General features: G+C 41.5%; 1 protein-coding gene across 1 annotated transcript; it reads left to right on the forward strand.

Annotated features, from left to right (window-relative positions):
• The first annotated feature begins 1,427 nt into the window (after window positions 1–1,427).
• exoc3l2a (exocyst complex component 3-like 2a) lies at window positions 1,428–14,770 on the forward strand. Its single transcript, XM_056398336.1, has 13 exons — window positions 1,428–1,635; window positions 4,601–5,171; window positions 6,117–6,334; window positions 6,803–7,553; window positions 7,671–7,785; window positions 7,868–7,978; window positions 8,074–8,174; window positions 8,426–8,536; window positions 8,653–8,788; window positions 10,692–10,814; window positions 10,929–11,084; window positions 12,075–12,196; window positions 13,871–14,770. Exons 2-13 carry the CDS (start codon window positions 4,627–4,629, stop codon window positions 14,184–14,186), a joined length of 2,805 nt encoding a protein of 934 aa, XP_056254311.1. The 5' UTR covers window positions 1,428–1,635; window positions 4,601–4,626; the 3' UTR covers window positions 14,187–14,770.
• Window positions 14,771–19,795: the final 5,025 nt, after the last annotated feature.

Raw genomic sequence — 19,795 nt, forward strand, 5'->3', positions numbered from 1 at the left:
TCAGAAACAGTGACTGAAACATGCAGTCACTTTTAAGCTGCTGCTTTGCTGCTGCTACAATCCTGATTTTATAACCTCGACATTGTAAAAATGATCACTCACAGAGAAAGTTAGAAAAGACACAACATTAGGGTGTTTTCACCTCAGTCCTCTTTCTGTTCTCACTATGATTCCACTGGAGCTCTCAGACCTTTACTGCCATGGATTAGCTGTCACCTGGAGCAAGGTGGCTGCTGCTGTACATGACTTATCAGCATCCCTGTGGTATTTGGTTAAATTAGTAATGCAATATACAGTAGTATATCTCAATATCCCCTTCCCTTTATGTCTTAATATAAATAGTAGACACTCAAGTTGCCCGACACTGGTGGAGGTGATGAGGATGGGAACGTCAGGCATCCACAGGTGAGGTGGTGAAATCCACACAGTGCTGAAAGACAGCAGAGAGGAGGAACACAAGTGATTGGATGAAGACGACACCGAGCTGGTGGAGTTTAGAGATGGCGGGAAAGAGCTTGTGACTCAGAAGCCAAGGCGCTGGTCTTCCTGACTGAACTTTAAGCCTCATTATAGGTGTGACTTATAGACTGGTAACTATATATATATATCCGGTGCAGATCACACAAATTACAACACAGATGACATATCGGTGAGATGATTAATGAGTTACCTGATTAACTGGTCCACTCCATTGTACAGTCAGGTGTCCTAGAGTGGGACTGTCCCTCTTGTCCTGTCCCACACTGTCCACTGGGTGGCAGTGTGGAGCCACAGTAAGTACATTGATTTGTTTGTTTAACATGGGGTTGTCTTATCTTACCATTTTATTTCGCTTGGTTATTTAATTTTAAGTTAAGCAAAACAAATCAGAGCCATATGCACGCACACGCACTCACACGCACGTGCACACGCTTCTCTCATATATCATTCAACCTTAGCTATGCAATGGCTATAGTGACCTCGAAGTACTGCATTCAACCAAAAGCAATGCGGCAGCAGCAGTGCGGAGTGTCACTATAGTTCAGGTCTGTCCACTCTAAGTCTTCCGCTGAGGAAAACTACACTGCAGATGGTGTATGAATGGAATTTGGACTCAAGGCCACTGACACTGAATCATCCTCAAGTTCATTATCTACCTCTAATAGGACTCAGTCAGGGCACGATGCACACGCACGCACAAACACACATGAACGCGAACACAGTGTGTAGAGCAGATAAAAAAACATAAAACACTGCAGGGGAGCGCAACTCCAACTCCATCTTCCTTCACTGTACAGTTAATGCAATTGGTGTAATTAGAAAGGTCCCTGGGGTGCGGGTGTGGGGGTGTTGGGGACGGGGGGACGGGGAGGGGGGGGGGGGGGGGGGGGGGGCGGAGGGTCAGTGGCGTAGGAGGGGGAGAAAGGACGGGACGGGCCTTTCCTCAGGAAAACATATCACCTTCCACCACAATAGAGCCCGTCAGGAAACCACAGGCAGCCACATTGCTCTCTTGAGTCGCCGAGTACTTTCAGACACGCTCTCACACTCATCAGTCACACACACACATGCACACACTTCACAGCCTGGCAGCCCGCACAGCCAGCACACTCCAGGATGACATTGTGCTAAAACACTGCAAGGCAATCTCATCAGGTAAGTCTCATCCTCTGCACTCGCAGACAGTGTTTAAGTTTGGATTTTCATTCTCCTGTGTTTCTGGTGAGGGAGCTGATTTTGTTCCTTTATGCTTGCTGTAGTTAACCTGACAGATAACAGTGTTCATATTATTGTGTTTCTCTGCTGAGGTTATTGTATTTGGACATTGTTTTTCTAATTGCTACACAATCAATAATTGGTGCCCATCCATTTGTTGTGTACTTGACATTTGTTATTTCCACTGAAAGAGTTTGTAAGAACCTGCTGTTTGTGTTGTGCACTGATTGATCTTGTAACACATTTGAAAACTCCCAGTTTAGTGACTCCTGGTTTGACTTCAGACCGTATCTGACCTTACTGGGGGCTGACTTGTTAGAAATGCTGATGAAGACCCTTTAGTGATGTCTGCCATCCGTATATCACCTATTGTTCTCTCAAGAAAATGTTTTGCTTCAAAGTCGTAAACTCCTTCACAGCCATTTGCAGCCAAGTGTTTTCCTGTCCTCCACTCTTGTGAGAGGCTGATAAACAGTAGAAAGGCTTAGCTTATCAAAGGTTATCAAGTTGCTTCAGCGCCACGCACAAGGTTTGAAGAACAAGTTAAGACATTTAAAAAAAAAAAATAGAATTACGCAGGCATACAAAAACCAATTGCATGTAAGATGGAAAAATGGTTAATATGAGTTTATGCTTTCTTTACCCACATGCAGCACTGTGTAATGTAAGAGATCCTCTTTGTTAGATTTCATAGATGCTTCACACTTAATAATTATCATTTTAAACGGAGTTGTAGAAAGTACCACCATTATGGACTTTATACATTAGAAATCTGCTTCACACCAAAGTTCCTTTAAGAAAAGACCAGCTTTTACGATCCCGTGTGATGATGAGCGTCATTTTCAGCCTTACAGTTTAGACCAGTCTCTCCAACACATTGATTGTAACCATGATTTCAGCTTGTGATCTGATTGTCATTTTAAATCCACTAAAAAATCTGCAGGTGACTTTGGTTACAACACTGAGCTTCATGTGCATGTGTCACTACAGTGCTGAGAGAGGAGCACTGGACTGAGAAAATGAGTGTGAATGGTGCAAAAAGGGCTTAAATTCAATATCAATACGTTTACATCCGACTCTGTAAATGATAAAATTAACATTTTTCAACAAGGCACTAAAGTTATTTAAATATAAATATATGCACTCATTATTTCCAAAATACACTGAAGCTATATGTTATGAATATTGTGTGTGAAAAAGGAAAAATGTTGTTGAAAGATCTTTGAATACAGGGGTTTTAAACACTTTTGGGTTTTTCTTCTTTCAAAACGCTTCTTCTTCTGGTGATGACTATGATGACATAGAGTATGTCAAACTGTGTTAAAGGACGGATTCACACTGAAGTCTTTCTTAAAACAAAACTCACAGGCCAGTGTGTACACTGAAACAGTTTTTAATTGCTGTAATTGTTCCGCCTCGCCATGCTGGCTGGGAAAAGATCCCTTTCTAATAAGTTTTGATCAGAAGAGATAAAATCCACAACCCTGGTGCAAAAATGCATTCGAAGGTCCAGATAAAGCTCATGAGGCTTCAACAGTCTGACAATCCAAATAAATTGGCTGTCATCCAAGGTTACAGTCTTTTTTATTATAAAAATGCCTCTTTGTGTTTCCTCTGACTGTGTTTCCGTGCTAATCTGAACAGGAAGGATAGTGACAATAAGATGGAATTTCAAAAGTAAGACTGAATGGAATTTGTCTTACTGCTGAAGCTGTCTGTCAGTTTCACCGGAACCAGGGCTGTAGATTTGAACCTTTCCTTGATGTTGTCAGACTCAACTCCAGAACAGAAAACTGGCTCCGGACATAGAGCAAAATATGAATCAGCTCCCCTGATACTTTAGCAGAGTGTAAACCCAGTTACAGTAAAGTAAGTTATAGAAAACAACAGGAGGTTCAATTAAGAAATGAACATTCCTATATTTTAGCACCTTAGTTCTTACAAATGATTAACTAATTAACCTTTTTGTTTATTATTTAACCAGGAAGCTTTTTCGGATACACTGTCTATTCTAAAAGAAATAATAAAACTGCCAATTCTCAGACATTATATCTGGTAGGACAAGGTTTTTTGTGTATATGACAGTATTTAGTTGTGCTTTACACTAAACTACAGTTATAATTATGACAAAATCACTCATATGATTTTAATATTCGACCAAATCTCCAAATGATCAGCAGACAGAAAAATAAACCTCTGAACCTGGACCTTACATTCAAATTAAGGAACTTACAATAAAACTTCCAGGTCATGTTAAAAATCAAAGAGATGGATGATCAGAAAACTGTATAAAAGTGTGAATCTTATATATATATATATAATTCATATATATCACTCTGCTGTCACCCACATGCTGGTTTTGCTCATCCAGCTGCAGGTCAGCCTCTCCTGACCCACTCCACATAATTATTTGTTTCTGAATGGTGTAATATTTATACAAGTCTGCAGTGGAGCACATCAAAATGCAGCAATATTTTGAAAACATATTTTCTATTTGCTTAGTGAAGTGCATTACATAACCAGCATGTGAGAGGATGTTTTTGATTCTGGTTATATAAACTGTCTGGTCGCTGATTTACCACCAGAAAAAAAAGGAAAAATTGTTTTCCACATTTCATAGGTTCAATTATCAGTCACACATTGCCAACTTCCTGTATGCCCTGAAAGGACAGAGTCATGGTTATAGAGATTTATCATGTGTTTTTCAACATGTCCTGGTTAGCAATTCTCACAGCAGACCTGTGAGTTGTGTTTTACCTCAGTCTGAATTACGCACCGGACAGTGTTTGAGTAAATGTCAAAAAAAGTAATTCATTCTAAAGTTGATCTCATAATCAGACCTTTCTAAAACTGTTGATTCCTTGAACACTTTGACAAACTCTTACACATTCTTCTTGTTTTGCAGTTGTTTTCTAAATCTAAATTGCAACCATGCCCATTCTGAAGAAACTCCCGGGAAGGTCCAAGAGCTGCCACGAGTTCCCCAGAGTCAACGGGGAACTGATTCTGCCCCGGCTGGACCTGGACCTCAGGGACTTGAACGATCTAAATGATCTGAAGGAACTCAATGACCTCAAGGATCTGAACAAGAGTCTGAACCCCTTTGACGATGTAGACCTGGACGAGGACGAGAGGAACGGTGGTGATGTGGGCCTCATCATGGGGACGGTCAGGGGAAACCTCCAGCTCAGGTCGTCCCGTGATGGAGAGGAGGAGGAAAATGAGGTGAACGCAGAGAGGCACGGGGCGGGGAACCCTAAAGGGAAACCCCTCAGAGGGACCCTGGAACGGATCTGTGGAGTGTCGCCCCTCAAAACCCTTGGAAAACTGGGGAAGGGGCTTCGCATATCGGGACGCAACGTATGGGGGAACAACTCTCCCCACTACAGCCCTGGAGACTCAAACACACTCCCCCCAGAGAGGGAGAAAAGGAAAGGACTACGCAGAAGCTCAGAGGGAATTATGACCCTGCTCCGGTGAGGAGGGGTGGGGAGGAAGGAGATGCAATCTTGAAATCTGATTCTAGCTGTTGTTTTGATTTCTAACAGAAGAAAAAAAAAAAGAATTATTGTACAGTATATATTGTATAAACCCAAAGAACCACTTTTCCCTTTTTTGTTCAAAAAGGGAAAAAGAGAAAAAATTAAAAGCAGTTTTACATATTTATAGAAGAATGGTGCAATAGAAAGAAATGCTCTGCAACAATGCATCCATCAAATGAAACAAAATGAAATTATGTGATACAGATAAAACATTTATCTATTAACTTAAATATTGATACTTACACATTTTCAGGAATTAACAGCAAGATAATATCTAAAAAATAAACAGAAAAAAAAACATCCCATAATGTTAATGTCAAATAAAATCAAAAGGATTCCCTACAAAAAATATGGTAAAAAAAAAAAATTCAGTTACGTAACTTTCAAAGAAAACTGTTAGAAATCAGACAATCCCTTCCTGAACAGCTGAGGCCTCAGAGTGTGGTTCCCTGAGTCCCAGAGAAGAGGGTGAGAAAGGGCAAACCGCTTGCTACATTTGCCGGTCAGTAACAGTACAGCATATAGTGTGCTTATTTCCTGAGGAGTTATGTAATATGCCATAGCAACTTGTTGATCTACGGAACCTCTTTTGTTTTTCTGTGACATGTTGTGTACTGGCTGTGCTTAGTGAATGGCTCTATTTTTAACTGAGGCCATAATGCTCAGCAGCAGCAGCAGCAGCAGCACTGTTTAGCAGATGTGTGAATGTGTAGCATTCCAGCTATAGCTGCTACTGGTCACACAAAACAGTACAACACAAACCTCATATACTGTATGTCTTTCCCATTCATATATGCTTATATATGTGTATGTATAAGTTTTTTATCTTCTTATTCAAACTTGTTCATGTTCTTTCTTGCCGCTTTGGATGTTGTGCAGTTTCACAGGTCGACGTAAGGAGGAGCGCAGAGAAAGCCTGCCCTGTGGGGACCTGAGCGCAGGCAATGAGGTGGAGGCTTCCAGACGGCCCTCCTTCCTCAGGATGGTCAATCTGGGCATGCTGAAGAGGGAATCCATGTCAGACAAGGCCTCCCAAGAGGCTGAGGAGGAAACAGTGGAGGAGGAGCCGGTGGTCAAAACTAGAGAGCCACTCTCAGGTAATAGTCGAGGTGGAAAAACATCTAGATCCTGATCACAAACTCATATTTAAGTATCAAGTGACCTAGAGGAGTCTTTCTTTTAGGAGTAGTCTCTCTTATATTGGAGAACTTTTCTCTTACTGGTCAAGCTTCAGCTGTATACGTCCTCGCAGTACTAGTCAACTCTCTGATGAGGCTGAGAGGTCCCCAGATCCCTGAGTCACTGGGTTCAATCACCAGTGGACTGTGAAATCAGGAAATGAGCACACATCCTCCTACCCCAGGTTCCTCTAGATAGATATTCAACCAAGCTACTGTTCACAGACTCCGCAGGGAACCTGGCTCGGAATAGAAGTGTGCAGAATGAGCAACAAATAAGCCAATCTGTCAGTCAGACACACGCACAGCTACTCAGTGATCATAAAAACGTTTTATGAATGTTGCAAATAAACATAAAACTTCTTTTTCTCTTCCTGATCCCCACAGTACTGGAGATCCTACAGCTGGTCAACCACAGGGACCTCCTCCTGGCCGACACACACATTCAGGAGTTGGAGCGGGAGTGTGAGCTTCTGTCTCTCCTGCCTACCCCGACAACTCCCACCCTTACCCCTACGCTCTGTCCCAGCACCCCTCCCGCCATGATCCCATTATCATCCTCGTCCATCGATGACTCCCTCAGCTCCAACGCAACTCTGGACTCGAGCCGGCGGAAGGCTAAGGATGTGGAGCTCCTGTATGAGGCGCTGCAGAAGGAAATGTGGGATGTAGTGCGGGAGTCCCTCCGTCAGCCCAGCGCCGGTCCCAACCTTGGGCTGGTGGTGCTGGTGATCCAACAGGAGGATCATGCTGATGCTGCCTGGGCCCTGAGAGAGGAGACCAAGCCAGAGCGAGAGGGCCCGCAGGTCCAGCCCAGCCATCGTCCCCGTCGACTGAAGATGAAGTGGAGGCAGGCTGTGGCGGAGGCCGCAGACTGGAGCCTGCCACATCAGGTGGATACCCAGGCAGGCCAGCTGGCCTCGTACCTGGAGCGCCTGAGGAGCCGGATGGTGGATGACCTTGATGCAGCACGGAGGAATGCTGTATCCATTTACCCGGAGGAGTTTGCTGCCTTCCAGGTGTATGTGGAAAGTTACCATCGAGCCGTGGCCAAACGTCTGCGGACTATTACCAGCGGCCCGCTGCAGATCACAGACGTCTACTCACTACTGGACTGGTTCTACAACATCTATAACAGGTAGGGTAACCTTATAGACTGTGAACCTGGGAACTCCAATGTAATAATGACATATCAATCTTCTATCACGAATCTGAAAGCTGAACCGGTTCAGTAACGATTCATCATTTCCACCAGGGATGTTCTAGGAACCATTGGCACAATATCACCTATCAACTACTCCCCTCTGGAAGCCATTCTGCCGCAAGACACCGTGGACAGGCTGGAACAAGACTGCATCAGTATTGTCAGGGTAAGAAATTTTACTTTTGCATGTCTGATTCTTAGAAAATCTGGATAGCAGACACATTTCAATTTTTTGCTGTGATTTCCAGGAGAAGGTGACAACAGAGCTTATGCAGGTTCTGGATGAAGAGGAGAGGCGATGGGCCCAGTCTCTGCACATTGAGGAGTATCAGTCACACCTGGCACGTTCTGTCATCCAGGTACACTGTCACTCATCACTTTTACTGTGAAAAGAAATCTGGACTTTAAAGTGATTTACTGTTTTCTCATCACTCACATCTTTTGCCAACTCCAGAGGTTAAAGGTGGATTTGGACAGATCCACATCTGTGAACCAGTTTCTAGGGGCAAGAGTGGCTCGCTGTAGTCTCACAGGATTGGCTGACTTTCTCTATAAGTGAGTACATGCTACCACAAAGGAATAAAGTCAGGGAAAGTTGGGTTATAACCAAACTTTGTGAAAGTTTTAATTCTGATTTGCAGTTGGCAAAAACAAAATACACTACAGCAGGTATAAAGTAGAGTAATACTGATGTTGGAATATTGGTCTCTATATGGAAAAAAAAAATGCTTTTCAGACGAGCCCCGGTGTTTTTATTATATTCTATTAGTATTCAGGAGGTTCTCATAAAACCTCCACATGTTCAGTTTCCAGAGGAAGGTGGAGATGTTTCATGAGACTCAGGCAGAATTCGGAGACCGAGGGGACGGATATGTTTCCAGGACCATAGCTCTGGTCAACTGCTGCCCCCCTCTCAGGTAAGCAAACAATTATGCTGAACATTGTCAGTCTTTCCTTTTTATTTTTTATTTTTTGGAGGAAGCATTGCAGGAATTTGCTGAAAGTGGAACTCCATCTCCTCTGTGTCCTGTAGATCCTTTGTGGAGCGCTGCAGGCAGTGTGACCCACAGGGCAGCGAGGAGTCAGGGCCGAGGGCCAACTCCTCCCTGGACAGGATCGTCAACCAGTCAGTCAAGGTGCTCACTGACCGACTGTTTGAGCACATCAGGGTGAGTACGACATTAGCGGGTCCTTAATGCTTGTTTCCCTTTAACAAGACCCTTATACGATGGACAAGTATGATTGTACATGAAGAACTTCCATCGCCTGACAACATTTTTGTCTGTTCCTGGTTGAACATTGTAAAAGACAATCAGACAGGTTTGCACAGCAGGGCTCATGAGAACTGCTCACAACCATGATAGAGATGCACTTAATTTGTTACTACTCATTATAAAACATTGTACATAAATCAAGTTCACCCATTAGTAAAGTTCCTCAAATTTCATGACTTAAACAATAATCAGATTCCTGAAATCTTCAGGTCTTTTACTGAAGTGAAAGCAACACTTCTACAATGTTTGCACATACTCCAGTATAGGTGGCAAAATACGATCACTCCAAAAAAGAACAGAGGCACTGCGAAAAGAGAGGAAATGTTCTGCATTCAATTTTTACATAAGTAAAAGTAAAGGAGTTTTATTGGCAAATTGTACTGAATGCACTTAAACCTGGGGGAGGCAGAAATCTAGAAAAAAAGAACACGTTTCCTGTGTGTTCGTACACACACGCAACACAAGCAGCACAGCTGCAGCCATGAGCAAAAGGCTAATCTATTAGCAACATTCAACACAGCCAATAATCGCTTGCTTTCATGGTAAATCCGCCTACACAACCAACCACTACAACACAGTTACATACCACAGGAAAATGAAGTTAGCAGCTTAGGATGATAAGATCATGATAGTAGTTGCTACAGATATCAGATAAATGTGGTGCAGTAAAAAGTACAATATTTCCCTCAGACAGGTGGTGGAGCAGAAATATAAAGTTTAAAAAATGGAAATACTCAAGTATAGAAGAAGTACCTCAAAATTGCACTTGATACTGGGGACGTTTGCAACACTTTTTGCATTTCTCTCAGTTACTCAGAAACTATTTGGACTGGACCAACCAAACTTTTATATAATAAACTTACATCTGTCTGCTACTTTCCCATGCCACTCAAAGATAATTACATATGACATATCATTCACAATATTTATTTGAATGGAAGAATTCAGATGTTGCAACTGACCTCATCCCCTGGGGACAGTTGCAACACGGATCAGGAATGGTTGTAAAATATTGAAAATACATAAGAATTTTACAAATGGACTTTTTTCATTTTGTCTCAATAATCATAGTGTTCTTAAAATATGCATTGTTTACAAAAAATATGGTATTATTTATTGATTCAATAATATTTATCAAAGAACAGTCACTGAGAACATACGCCTACCTTGAGCCAAAATAGGCATAATTTATTTATTTTATTGCTTCTCATGAACAGAACGGGGAGCTATATTATAAGAGACTAACAAAATAATTCCCAAAATAACTTGTTTGTATTTTTTATGCATTAAAATGAATAATTATTGTTGCATTTATTGTGCTATAGGACAAAATTAGTCAAATTTTCAACATTTTGCCCTATGTTGAATTAAAATTGTTGAAACATACTGTTGTGTGGCCTGTTTTGATTTGGCTGATTAGCTTGGAGACTGTCCTCACCTTATCAGCCATGACAGAACAACATGTGCTAGCTAGTCACACTGACCTTCAGCATGACACTTAGAAGTAAACAAAACAATGATTCAACCCAAGTAAGGTTTGATTAATTCATTCAAAATGTCAGGACAGTTTGAAAAAAACACAGATCATAAAAAAAAACCCACTTTCATACTTCTAAACCAAGTTTACCTCTTCCTGGTGGGAGGAAGGTCTAACTGAGCCTATGCAATATGAGTGTTAGCACTCCAGCATGTTTCTGATTGGAATAAGACTTCTTGCAACCGTCCCCAGTTTCCCCTACTTGAGTAAATGTACTGTGTTTGTGTACTCTGTTAACTAGATCTTGGTCTGTTGTTCCAGCCTTTCTTCGACAAACTGATAAAGAGAAAATGGCTGAATAACACAGAGGCCTTTGAGGCCATTGAAGCCAGCATTAAACAGCACTTCAAGAGGTTCAGAAGGATGGACGCTCCACCATATCAGGTAACACCTGTGTGATCAAACAGAGTCTGTGTGTAATATGTTTAAATCAAATACAGTATTTGCTTGACGGTCATATGCGGCCAATCAGTGATGAATGTTATGAATGACTGACAGACGCTGGTGGGTGAGGTGCACCGGCGAGTCCTGGTGGAGTATGTCCGAGCCATCATGCGGGGACGGGTCATCTGCACATCCTCCAAGATGAGGAAGAGGATGGCTTTCCGTCTGCAAGATGAGGCCAAACAGCTGAAAGGACTCTTTAAAGATCTGGTGAGTCTGGTCTTTATTCTTTTAAATGAATCGGACTGTGTCGTTAAAGAGGACAGGATACATTTAAAACCGACTTAGCCTGCACAGGACACGTACTGCATCCAAGACACAACAAATTACTTTTCAGGAGACCCTGACTATAATAAATAATCACAAAATGCTGATTGTTCAAAACAGTGAGCAGAGCTGGCGAGGGGAACACAGAGCCTGGTGGCTGTGAATGGAACCTGACCCTCGAACTTCCTAGGTCAGGAATAACTCAGACAGTGTTGATACAGGAGTGATCTCTGAAAAATGGCTGCCGTCAGTGAGATGGAGATGGATGAACCAGGCTTACGTTAGCACTTGCCACGGGGGGGAAGAGGGTGTAAAACAACTAGGCCTGTCAGTGTGGCATTTGCCCCCTTTATGTGTGTGAGTTCAAACAAGTGTCCGTCACCTCGGCTGACAACAGGAAGCCGCTGTGTTCAGAAGGAACTTCCTGTTCCTGTCAGCTGGCCGGCTTTGATGTGGCTCTGGGACGGCCTTGATGGCCTTTTTTCACCGAGGAGTGAGATGAAGTGTCTGTGGAAACTGGGAACTTGGGCTGGGGAGGGGTGGAGAGAGATTAGTTTTTAATGGCTGTCTAAAACAGACGCTGTTATTTTTAGTGAATGCCAAGCCAAGGAATTCTGCCTTCGTTTTCCTGAGTGTTTGAAGGAAAAACAGGACCTAGAAAAACAGAGGTGGAGTTCTGTTATTCACTCAGTAAATCACTTAAATGTTTGGCCTCTGGCTTTAAAGGTATTAATCTGTTTCTTCTGCCAGTTCTGGCTCTTCTTCAAAACACAGGTTTAATACGAAGAAGAAGCCATTTGGATAAACAGCGATAACACAACAAATTTTTAAAAGGAAGCCAGTCGTAAATATCGATTCCATGTTTTTTAATGGTAATAAATACTTTACTTGTTGCATGATAATTAAATTGTCTTTGTTTTGTCTGTTCTTCAGGAATCAAGCTCGTCCTGGTTGGACAGCGTCATCTGTCACCTGGCTGACATCATTCTCTTGGAGGACACTCCCTCCATCCAGATGGAGGTGGCCGTCCTGGTGAAAGAGTTTCCAGATATACGGTGAGAGTTTTTAACAAATGAACTGTGTTGAAACGTTTCTGTTGCGACCAGGAAGCATCCACAAAAACAGATCTGTCTGCTCTATACCACCAAAGGTCTTATATGCTTTTGTGCTTACTACTACACATTCAGAGTGCTGTTTTTGGCACTTAGCCAAAGCAGAGAAAATGTAAGAGTATGTATGTTTTGTTTTTTTCACAATGGATCAAAACAAGGAAAAGGAGCACGGAAACATATCTACATTAACTTTGCTATTTTTGGAGAAGAGCGCGGGTCTGTTTTGAGAATGGATGAGGCTGAGAGGCCTCGGGGGGACCCAGCCGCCCGGGCTGTTTGTGCACAGATTAAGACTCAGGTGACGGTTGGCAACCTACAGCCGCATGTGACGCATAACCCTCCGCGGAGCAGACAGGAAGCTGCTGCCGAGTACTTCCTGTTCCTGCCACGCTGCAGGAGACAGACTGGTGCCACACATGGAATCAAAGAGAGAGAGGTGTGGAAGAGGAGAGCAAAACACAGTAGTTCAGACCTGGAGACATGCTAACTCACTGCTTGAATCACCCCTTTTGTTTACTGCATGGCATCCCCTGCTGGTATTTTAGGAGATCAAAGTCTGCCGGCCTTCCTGGAGTTTTCTGGGTGCTTCACTGAACGAGTCCATTCATAGACACATGACTGTGCCTTACGCATGGGAATACATGTCAGTCCTTCCAGCCTCCTTCCAGTCTTTCCTCCTTATTTAGTCATGTATCTAAATGCCAAGTGTTGACTTGTCAAAAACCAAAGCCCACTGGTGCTACTTGATAGTAAGACGCCCTTTATATGGGGTTCATTTATTGGAAATAATGGTTTATTTACTAATGTTTTGTAGATTATTATAAGCAACAAAAAAGACCTTCTCCCAGATTGAGAAAAAAAATCTTCCATTTGACATTTGTTTAATCTTCTTAGCTAGCACAGTGTTAGTTAATCAAAATGAACAAATAGAGATTTCATTAATTATCTTAAAAAACAAACAAACTATACAGTATAAGTCATACCTGCAGTCTTGGTGGCTTATTAAAAGGTGATACAGCCAGTATTACCAACATTTATAAATACGTTATTACAAAACAGAGTATAAACACAAGTCAAAGGGATTTTCTTCACAAACAAGGATTCAAAGGTTCAAAGGTTTATTTGTCAGTAATATGTAGAGGAATGCACCGTGGCAACTTCTGAAGCTGTGCCGAATGACTGGTGTGAAAAATAAGGGTTAGAAAAAAGAATGACAAATGAATAAAATAAAATATTATTATGAAAAAGAATAATATTTTTTCATAATAATAAAAAAGATACAAAATTGTATTGTATTGTATATGTAAGTATATGTAAAAGTGTAACTGTGTACGAAGTTGTTCTTATTACTGCCTCGTAGCCAATCCTTAAAGCATCAGGGAATGATTTTCTGAGCATTATTATAGTTTCATTTTTGTAAACTTATTAAATGAGCCTTTTTGGAAAGGGATACCAAATCCTCTGTTATTTCCCAGAGACAGACTATGACTCAGAGAGATGTGACTGTTACTCAAAGTCATGACAGCCTTTGGCGACACCAAACAGACCCAAATTCCATTAACACCCATTTTACCTCCCTTCCCCTCATCCTCCTCCTCATATCCTTCCTCCCCACAGGAAGAAGCACGTCTCCACCCTGCTGAACATACGGGGGATGATGCGGCAAGCAGAGCGCCAGGAGATCCTCAACATTGTCAAAGATTTCGAATGCAGCAGTGTCCTCATGTGCCGGGACCATGCCCTGTTCTCTGACATCCCCATCACCTCAGAGGTCCACTGCATCAGCCTGGGTTTCCTCCGCCTCGCCATGACCGTCTCCAACTGGTTCTCGGAGCACCGTCCAAGGCGAAACCGCAGGACAAGTGCCAGAAACGCAATGCCTCAACCTGCTGAGAATATGGAGGACGTGAACAAACTTCAGACAGAAGAATAGCTGTTGGTGTTTGTGTTAGGAGAGCAGTCACAGACATGCTGTGAAGATACTGATGAGATGTACATGCACCTTGACCAAAAACTGTACCAAACATTGTTACCAGCCATTTAAAGAAACTTGACCTCAGGTACTGCTCGTACTGTACACGCTCACTCACTGACATTTCTCCATCTCCACACGTGTGTTTTTAATGGAAATGTGAAACTGACTGTGCATCGTAATAGCTCATTATAATTTGTAGTTGTTTTTATTTTGATCTAAACAAATCCAGAAATAAATAAGTGGTATAAAATATCCTCAAAATGTAACTTCTTCAATCTTTGTTAGCCTTTTATTTTTATTATTTTTTACTCCACATCATTGCAGAAACAACTGCTAGCAGATGCAATGCAATATGATTTAGGATGTTTGCTGTTTTAACATGTATTTACCCAACCGTATATACCCATTCTCTGGTATATAGTGCATATGTATGTGAGGAAATAGTGTAAGGAAATGTAAATGTGTTGAACTGTCACTGTGAATGAAATGGATCTGTTGCTGGAACCGTAATAAAAACCCATTGACTGGGTAGATTAAACAGATTCAGCAGCTGCTGTTGTGGGTATAAATACTGTATTCTGTATTTCAGCTAAAAAACATAAAGGAACATGCTGTCACAGTTATGGATATGCTATTGTACAACTGTCTCTACTTCTGCCCACTTCTAACTTTAGGTGCTCCTTGAACATGGGCATGTCCGACACTAAGTCTAGAGCTATGTTAAACAATACATACCAACCTCTTTGACAGACGTGGGCCAGAGGGTCTGACGTAGACCCGGTGCTACGAGTACATATACACACATACTTTATGCCTTTGTTGTTTATCTTAAGGATATGGTGGCTTTGTTCAGTACTCAGATCCTGATATATTGGGCTCCACCACAGCTACTATATGACGCTCTGCCGCTGTACGAGAGGGGTCACATACCCCGAGGCCAACAACGGGATGTTTTTCGATAAACAAAGATTTCCTGTTGTCCACTGAGGTGCCAACGGATGCTTTTATTGGAGCCAAGTTTACGTTGTGCACTAGGAGGGAACTTCCCCTCTGCTGCTCAGAGTGAAGGTGCAGCAGCCACGGAGCTTTTTCATGTCTGAGCTGCTCGTGGGCTTCTCAGAACAAATTCAGGCGGTCACTCAGCAGGGGTCACTCTGTGCACTGACCCCTTTGAAATGTTGAAATAACTCATGAAGTTTGTTATCAGCATGGGGGAATTTACAGCTGGTGGTTAGACACACTGACACACATTGATCTGAACTCAGTCAGGTGTGCAGGCATCATCATGACACAGCGGTGAGATCAGTCTGGTAAAGCCTGGTCCCTCGTGGGATGTGACCAAAACCTATACGGTTGGATCAATGTGGTCAATGTGCAAAACTGAGGATGTAGTTGAAAACGGTTGTGGTAAACAACCACTGTGAACAACTTCTTTCAATTTAAAGTAGTTTAAACCTGCTCAAAAAAATCACTTAATGTTGCTAGATGACATAATACACGAATAAGAATATTCCTGATTCATGATGTCATTGTAAATCGTATCCTATTTGAATCCAGTCTAGTGTCAGCCGGTTGCAGCCCTTTATCTGTTTGCTTCTCTTCTCCTCTCTGTGCTGTCATATACAGTATTTTAATACAGCTGGATTCTCAATAAAACTGTTTTCATTCACATGTTTTTCTGTTTCTGTTGTCAGACAACAGAACAAGTATGAAAGTGACTGAAGCGCCGCTCATTAAGACTACATGTTAACCAGCAGTCACTTCCAGGCTGCTGCTAAAATCCTGATTTTACAACTGCAACGTCATCTGACAAAATCCCCTGACCACATGAGTTACAGACTGTGGTGTGATTTAAGCTATAATTACTTGTAAAATGATAAGTCAGAGAGAAAGTTTAAAAGCTCATTGTCAGCTGCTGTGCAGTGAGAGGCGTAGAGAGGTGTGCCTGTGGAGGGAAAGCACGGTCTCGTGCTCGCAGGGCAGTATGACGACTGTCTCCTATGCAAAGCCTCTAAGGTTTGTCCAAAAAGTCACTAGATTTATTGCTATGTGCTTTTTTTCTCAAAAAAGGCACCAAATTGGCAACACTGCCTGCAAACACCCCCTGATGACGTAATGGAAACTGTTTGCACCAAATCATTTTGACAGAACAACCGAAAGACTTACTTACAAAAGAAATACTTAAAAGTAGTACAGTTCTGAAAAGTGTTAAATGTGAAAGGCTCCAGGCACCAGCTGCGCTAACTGCAGGTAACTATTTATCTATTTTTGCTTATTTTCTTTTGGCCTCATGTTCTGTTTCGTGAAATTGATTCTGGAGACCTATGACTAGGCTTTATGAATAGCCAGCTTTCATTCATCTATTCAAGTAGGCTACAAATATTTGCAACATCAGTAACTGTGATTTGACTGATGACTTCTGATTTTGCACTTTTTATTAAAAGATTTTATTATCATGATTGATATGAGTATGCATGACATATACTATGCCTCTGTAAAATAAACCTTTTTTATTTTCATAGTAGGAAGTATAATAATACTTCCTTCTCAAATTAACTGATGTTAGAAATCAAAAACTTGAAGCTCATTAATATCTCGGTTTAATCAGCTCGCCTGTGTTTGACAATGTGGTTCAGGGTGGGGCACCACAAAATAAGTAAGAGTAAACAAGTCTATAATGTGTATTTACAGCACCTCCTCCCAGAAAATAGTCCCTGACTGGTTATATACTGGACCGTGATGAGCTCCAAACTGGATGTGATGTCATAAACCCTGCCTGTACATTCACATCTTAAACTGTGACTGATAAGATTCAACAGATGAATGTGAAAACATCATCCTGTATTATAATGTTATTATTATACTGCAGTCCTATTTGTATGAAAACATCTCTGCTGCTTTTATTGTAGTTCATATGTTTTGGGATGCATCACAATGCACAATTCAAGACTAAAATTGTTTTTTACAGTTTTGGTAGATATAATTTCATTAATTTGGACTCGTGCACATATGTCTTTTTTTTTGTTTTGTTTGCTGAGAGATTATGTTAGATAAGACATTCCACTGCGCTTGTGTATAAGTGGGCTGTGTTTTTATTTTTTCCGCTCAAGATTTATTGACAGTCATGATGGAAAAAGGTCTGCGTGGCAAACATGGAAAAATTGTGAATGCACAACGAGGGAAGGAATCATATATTTCTAAAAAAAAAGTTTCAAACATTCTTGAATATTTCTTGAAACTGTTTACCTGTTACCAACAATAGCCCTCAGAGTTCTTTGACCTGGGACTGCACCGTGCACTTGTTTTTATTTTTAATACGTTCCACGAATTAGTGGGACAGAACAGGAAGAACATTAAGTGTAGTTGGCATCAACTAAATGTTAAGTTTGGCAGTGCAGCTTCTGAGTCATATGTATATCTGAGACATTATCAGACATCCTCTCATATAGCAGGCTGAAGGCGGATGCTGGATGGCTGTTTTCCAGGTATCCCAGGTGGGGATTACCATCTCTGACTGAGGAGGGCAAGTAGACATGCGGGCCAAACTCTAGGAGGTTTCCCTCGATCAAGCTGTTTAAGGTGGAACGGTCCACGGTATCACAATGCAATCCCTGGGAAGCACTCCCTTGCTTCCTCTCATTAACACAGCTCTGCAATGGAAAATCCATCTGGTTGTATTCACTGTTTGTTTTCGGAAGCAAGCCGTGCCCTGTCTTTGTTCACACTGTTGTGCACTTTTCGTGGTCCCACTCTTTTCTGTTTGTTTGCTCCTCGTGCAGTGCAACATATATCTACAAGTATTCAATTATGACATTGTGTTGAGGCTAAGAGTGGCACTTCTCTCAGGTCAGTTTTGAGCACCAGGGCTTGTTTAGTCTAGACGAAGCCACTCCACTAAATTTCTTTCCTCTTGCTTCAGTCATCAGACATTAACTCAGACTAGACTGATCTACCAGCCCACTGAAATATTGGGCTGATGTTGATCTCTTTAAATCAGATAATATCCAATCATTGATCCAAAATGAAAGTCGAAGCATAAAACCTGGATGGCTTCGGTTCACACTGCTTTAACGGACTATTCCAGTGCATGTTTCACAGTCGCTTTTATTACTGCCAAAAATTTACACAGTACATCAGAGATTTCCAGATTTCCAGAGAGCCGAAATCAACTACCTGAAACTTCAGACTTGCTGTAGAGACAAGACTCTTAAGAGCAAAGTACTTATCTTTTTCTTGTCTGCTGGGTTTGACTAACATACAGCATACCGCAAAAATTCAGTGTTTCTCAGCTGAAAATTCTCAACACTTGGATGTCACAGCATCCTTGAATGCACCACCAGGTAACTTTTCAAAGTGGCTACCCTCACTGACTTATGGCAGTAATATAACTACTGCTGAAAAGATTCACAGCTACTTTCTCTGTTGTTGAAGTATCTGCAAGTTGCAACATCATTGCAAGAGGTTACGAAACCAACTGCTGCTCGACAGGTAAGAAATGAACCTAGAAATGTTAGAACTTGGTACACTTTGTAAAATAACAAGCAGTCATATACTTGATGCTTATTTGCTGTCCTGCAGAGAGTTATGTGAGAAGATTGATATTGTCTGTACATGTGAGGGAGAGGTTTAGCTTAGCTTAGCATGAAGACTGGTAACAGGGGGAAGGTAGCCTGGCTCAGTACAAAGATAAGAAAATACTCCTAGCAGCACCTCCTAAGCTCACAAACAACACATTACATCTTATTTGTTTAATTTGTATACAAACACAAATGCAAGAATGAGAAGATATGGTTTTACAGGGATCTACATGATGGAACTATTTATTGGTCTGGCCCAGTATTCTTCCTTCACCGTGTGTTTGCAAGGAAGTAACTGTGAAAAAAATATTTCCTGCACAGGTAACTCCCCTGTAGAACCGCAACAACCAGTTTAAACAAATATCCAACAGAGAGATGAGAGAGTTAATTAATCTTCTCTTCCAACCCTGAATGAATGAATGAATTTAATCCAACCCAGAGGAAAATAAAATCAGAAAAGAGATCTCAAAGTGTTTCATTCATTTCTCCTAGGCAACTATGAGATCTGAGAGAAACCAAACTGAGGCTATAGTTTATTTCTCCTGTCTCTCAGTTTTCTTTCCAGGAGAAAAAGACTCACAAAATCTCAAATTAGTCTCTTTTTAAGTTTCATGTCAAGCCCTGAAATAATTCTCATATTTTCAATTTTTTTTTGCCTCTTTTTGATCTCAGGCTGAGAAATCAGAGAGCGTTCTCAATGAGCTCAATCTATTCCCATCCTAGCCTTTAGTTTCACAAATTCACACATCTCACACTAAACTCAGACAGTGCAAACAATGAGCTCCCTTATTTTTTAACCAATGCACACATATCATGTTATCTATAGTTTTGGCATGTCTGTAAGGGAATACTGTGCAAGACAAAAGTAATTTTCCAAACAATTGTTTGTTTGAGGGACTGGTGTACTTCACAAAATAGATGGCTTCAAGAGGAAGGAAAATTATGTGGATATATTGAAGCAACATCAAAACGTCAGCCAGGAAGTTAAAG

Source organism: Seriola aureovittata, chromosome 15 (genome assembly GCF_021018895.1).
Source record: "Seriola aureovittata isolate HTS-2021-v1 ecotype China chromosome 15, ASM2101889v1, whole genome shotgun sequence".
Taxonomy (NCBI): domain Eukaryota; kingdom Metazoa; phylum Chordata; class Actinopteri; order Carangiformes; family Carangidae; genus Seriola; species Seriola aureovittata.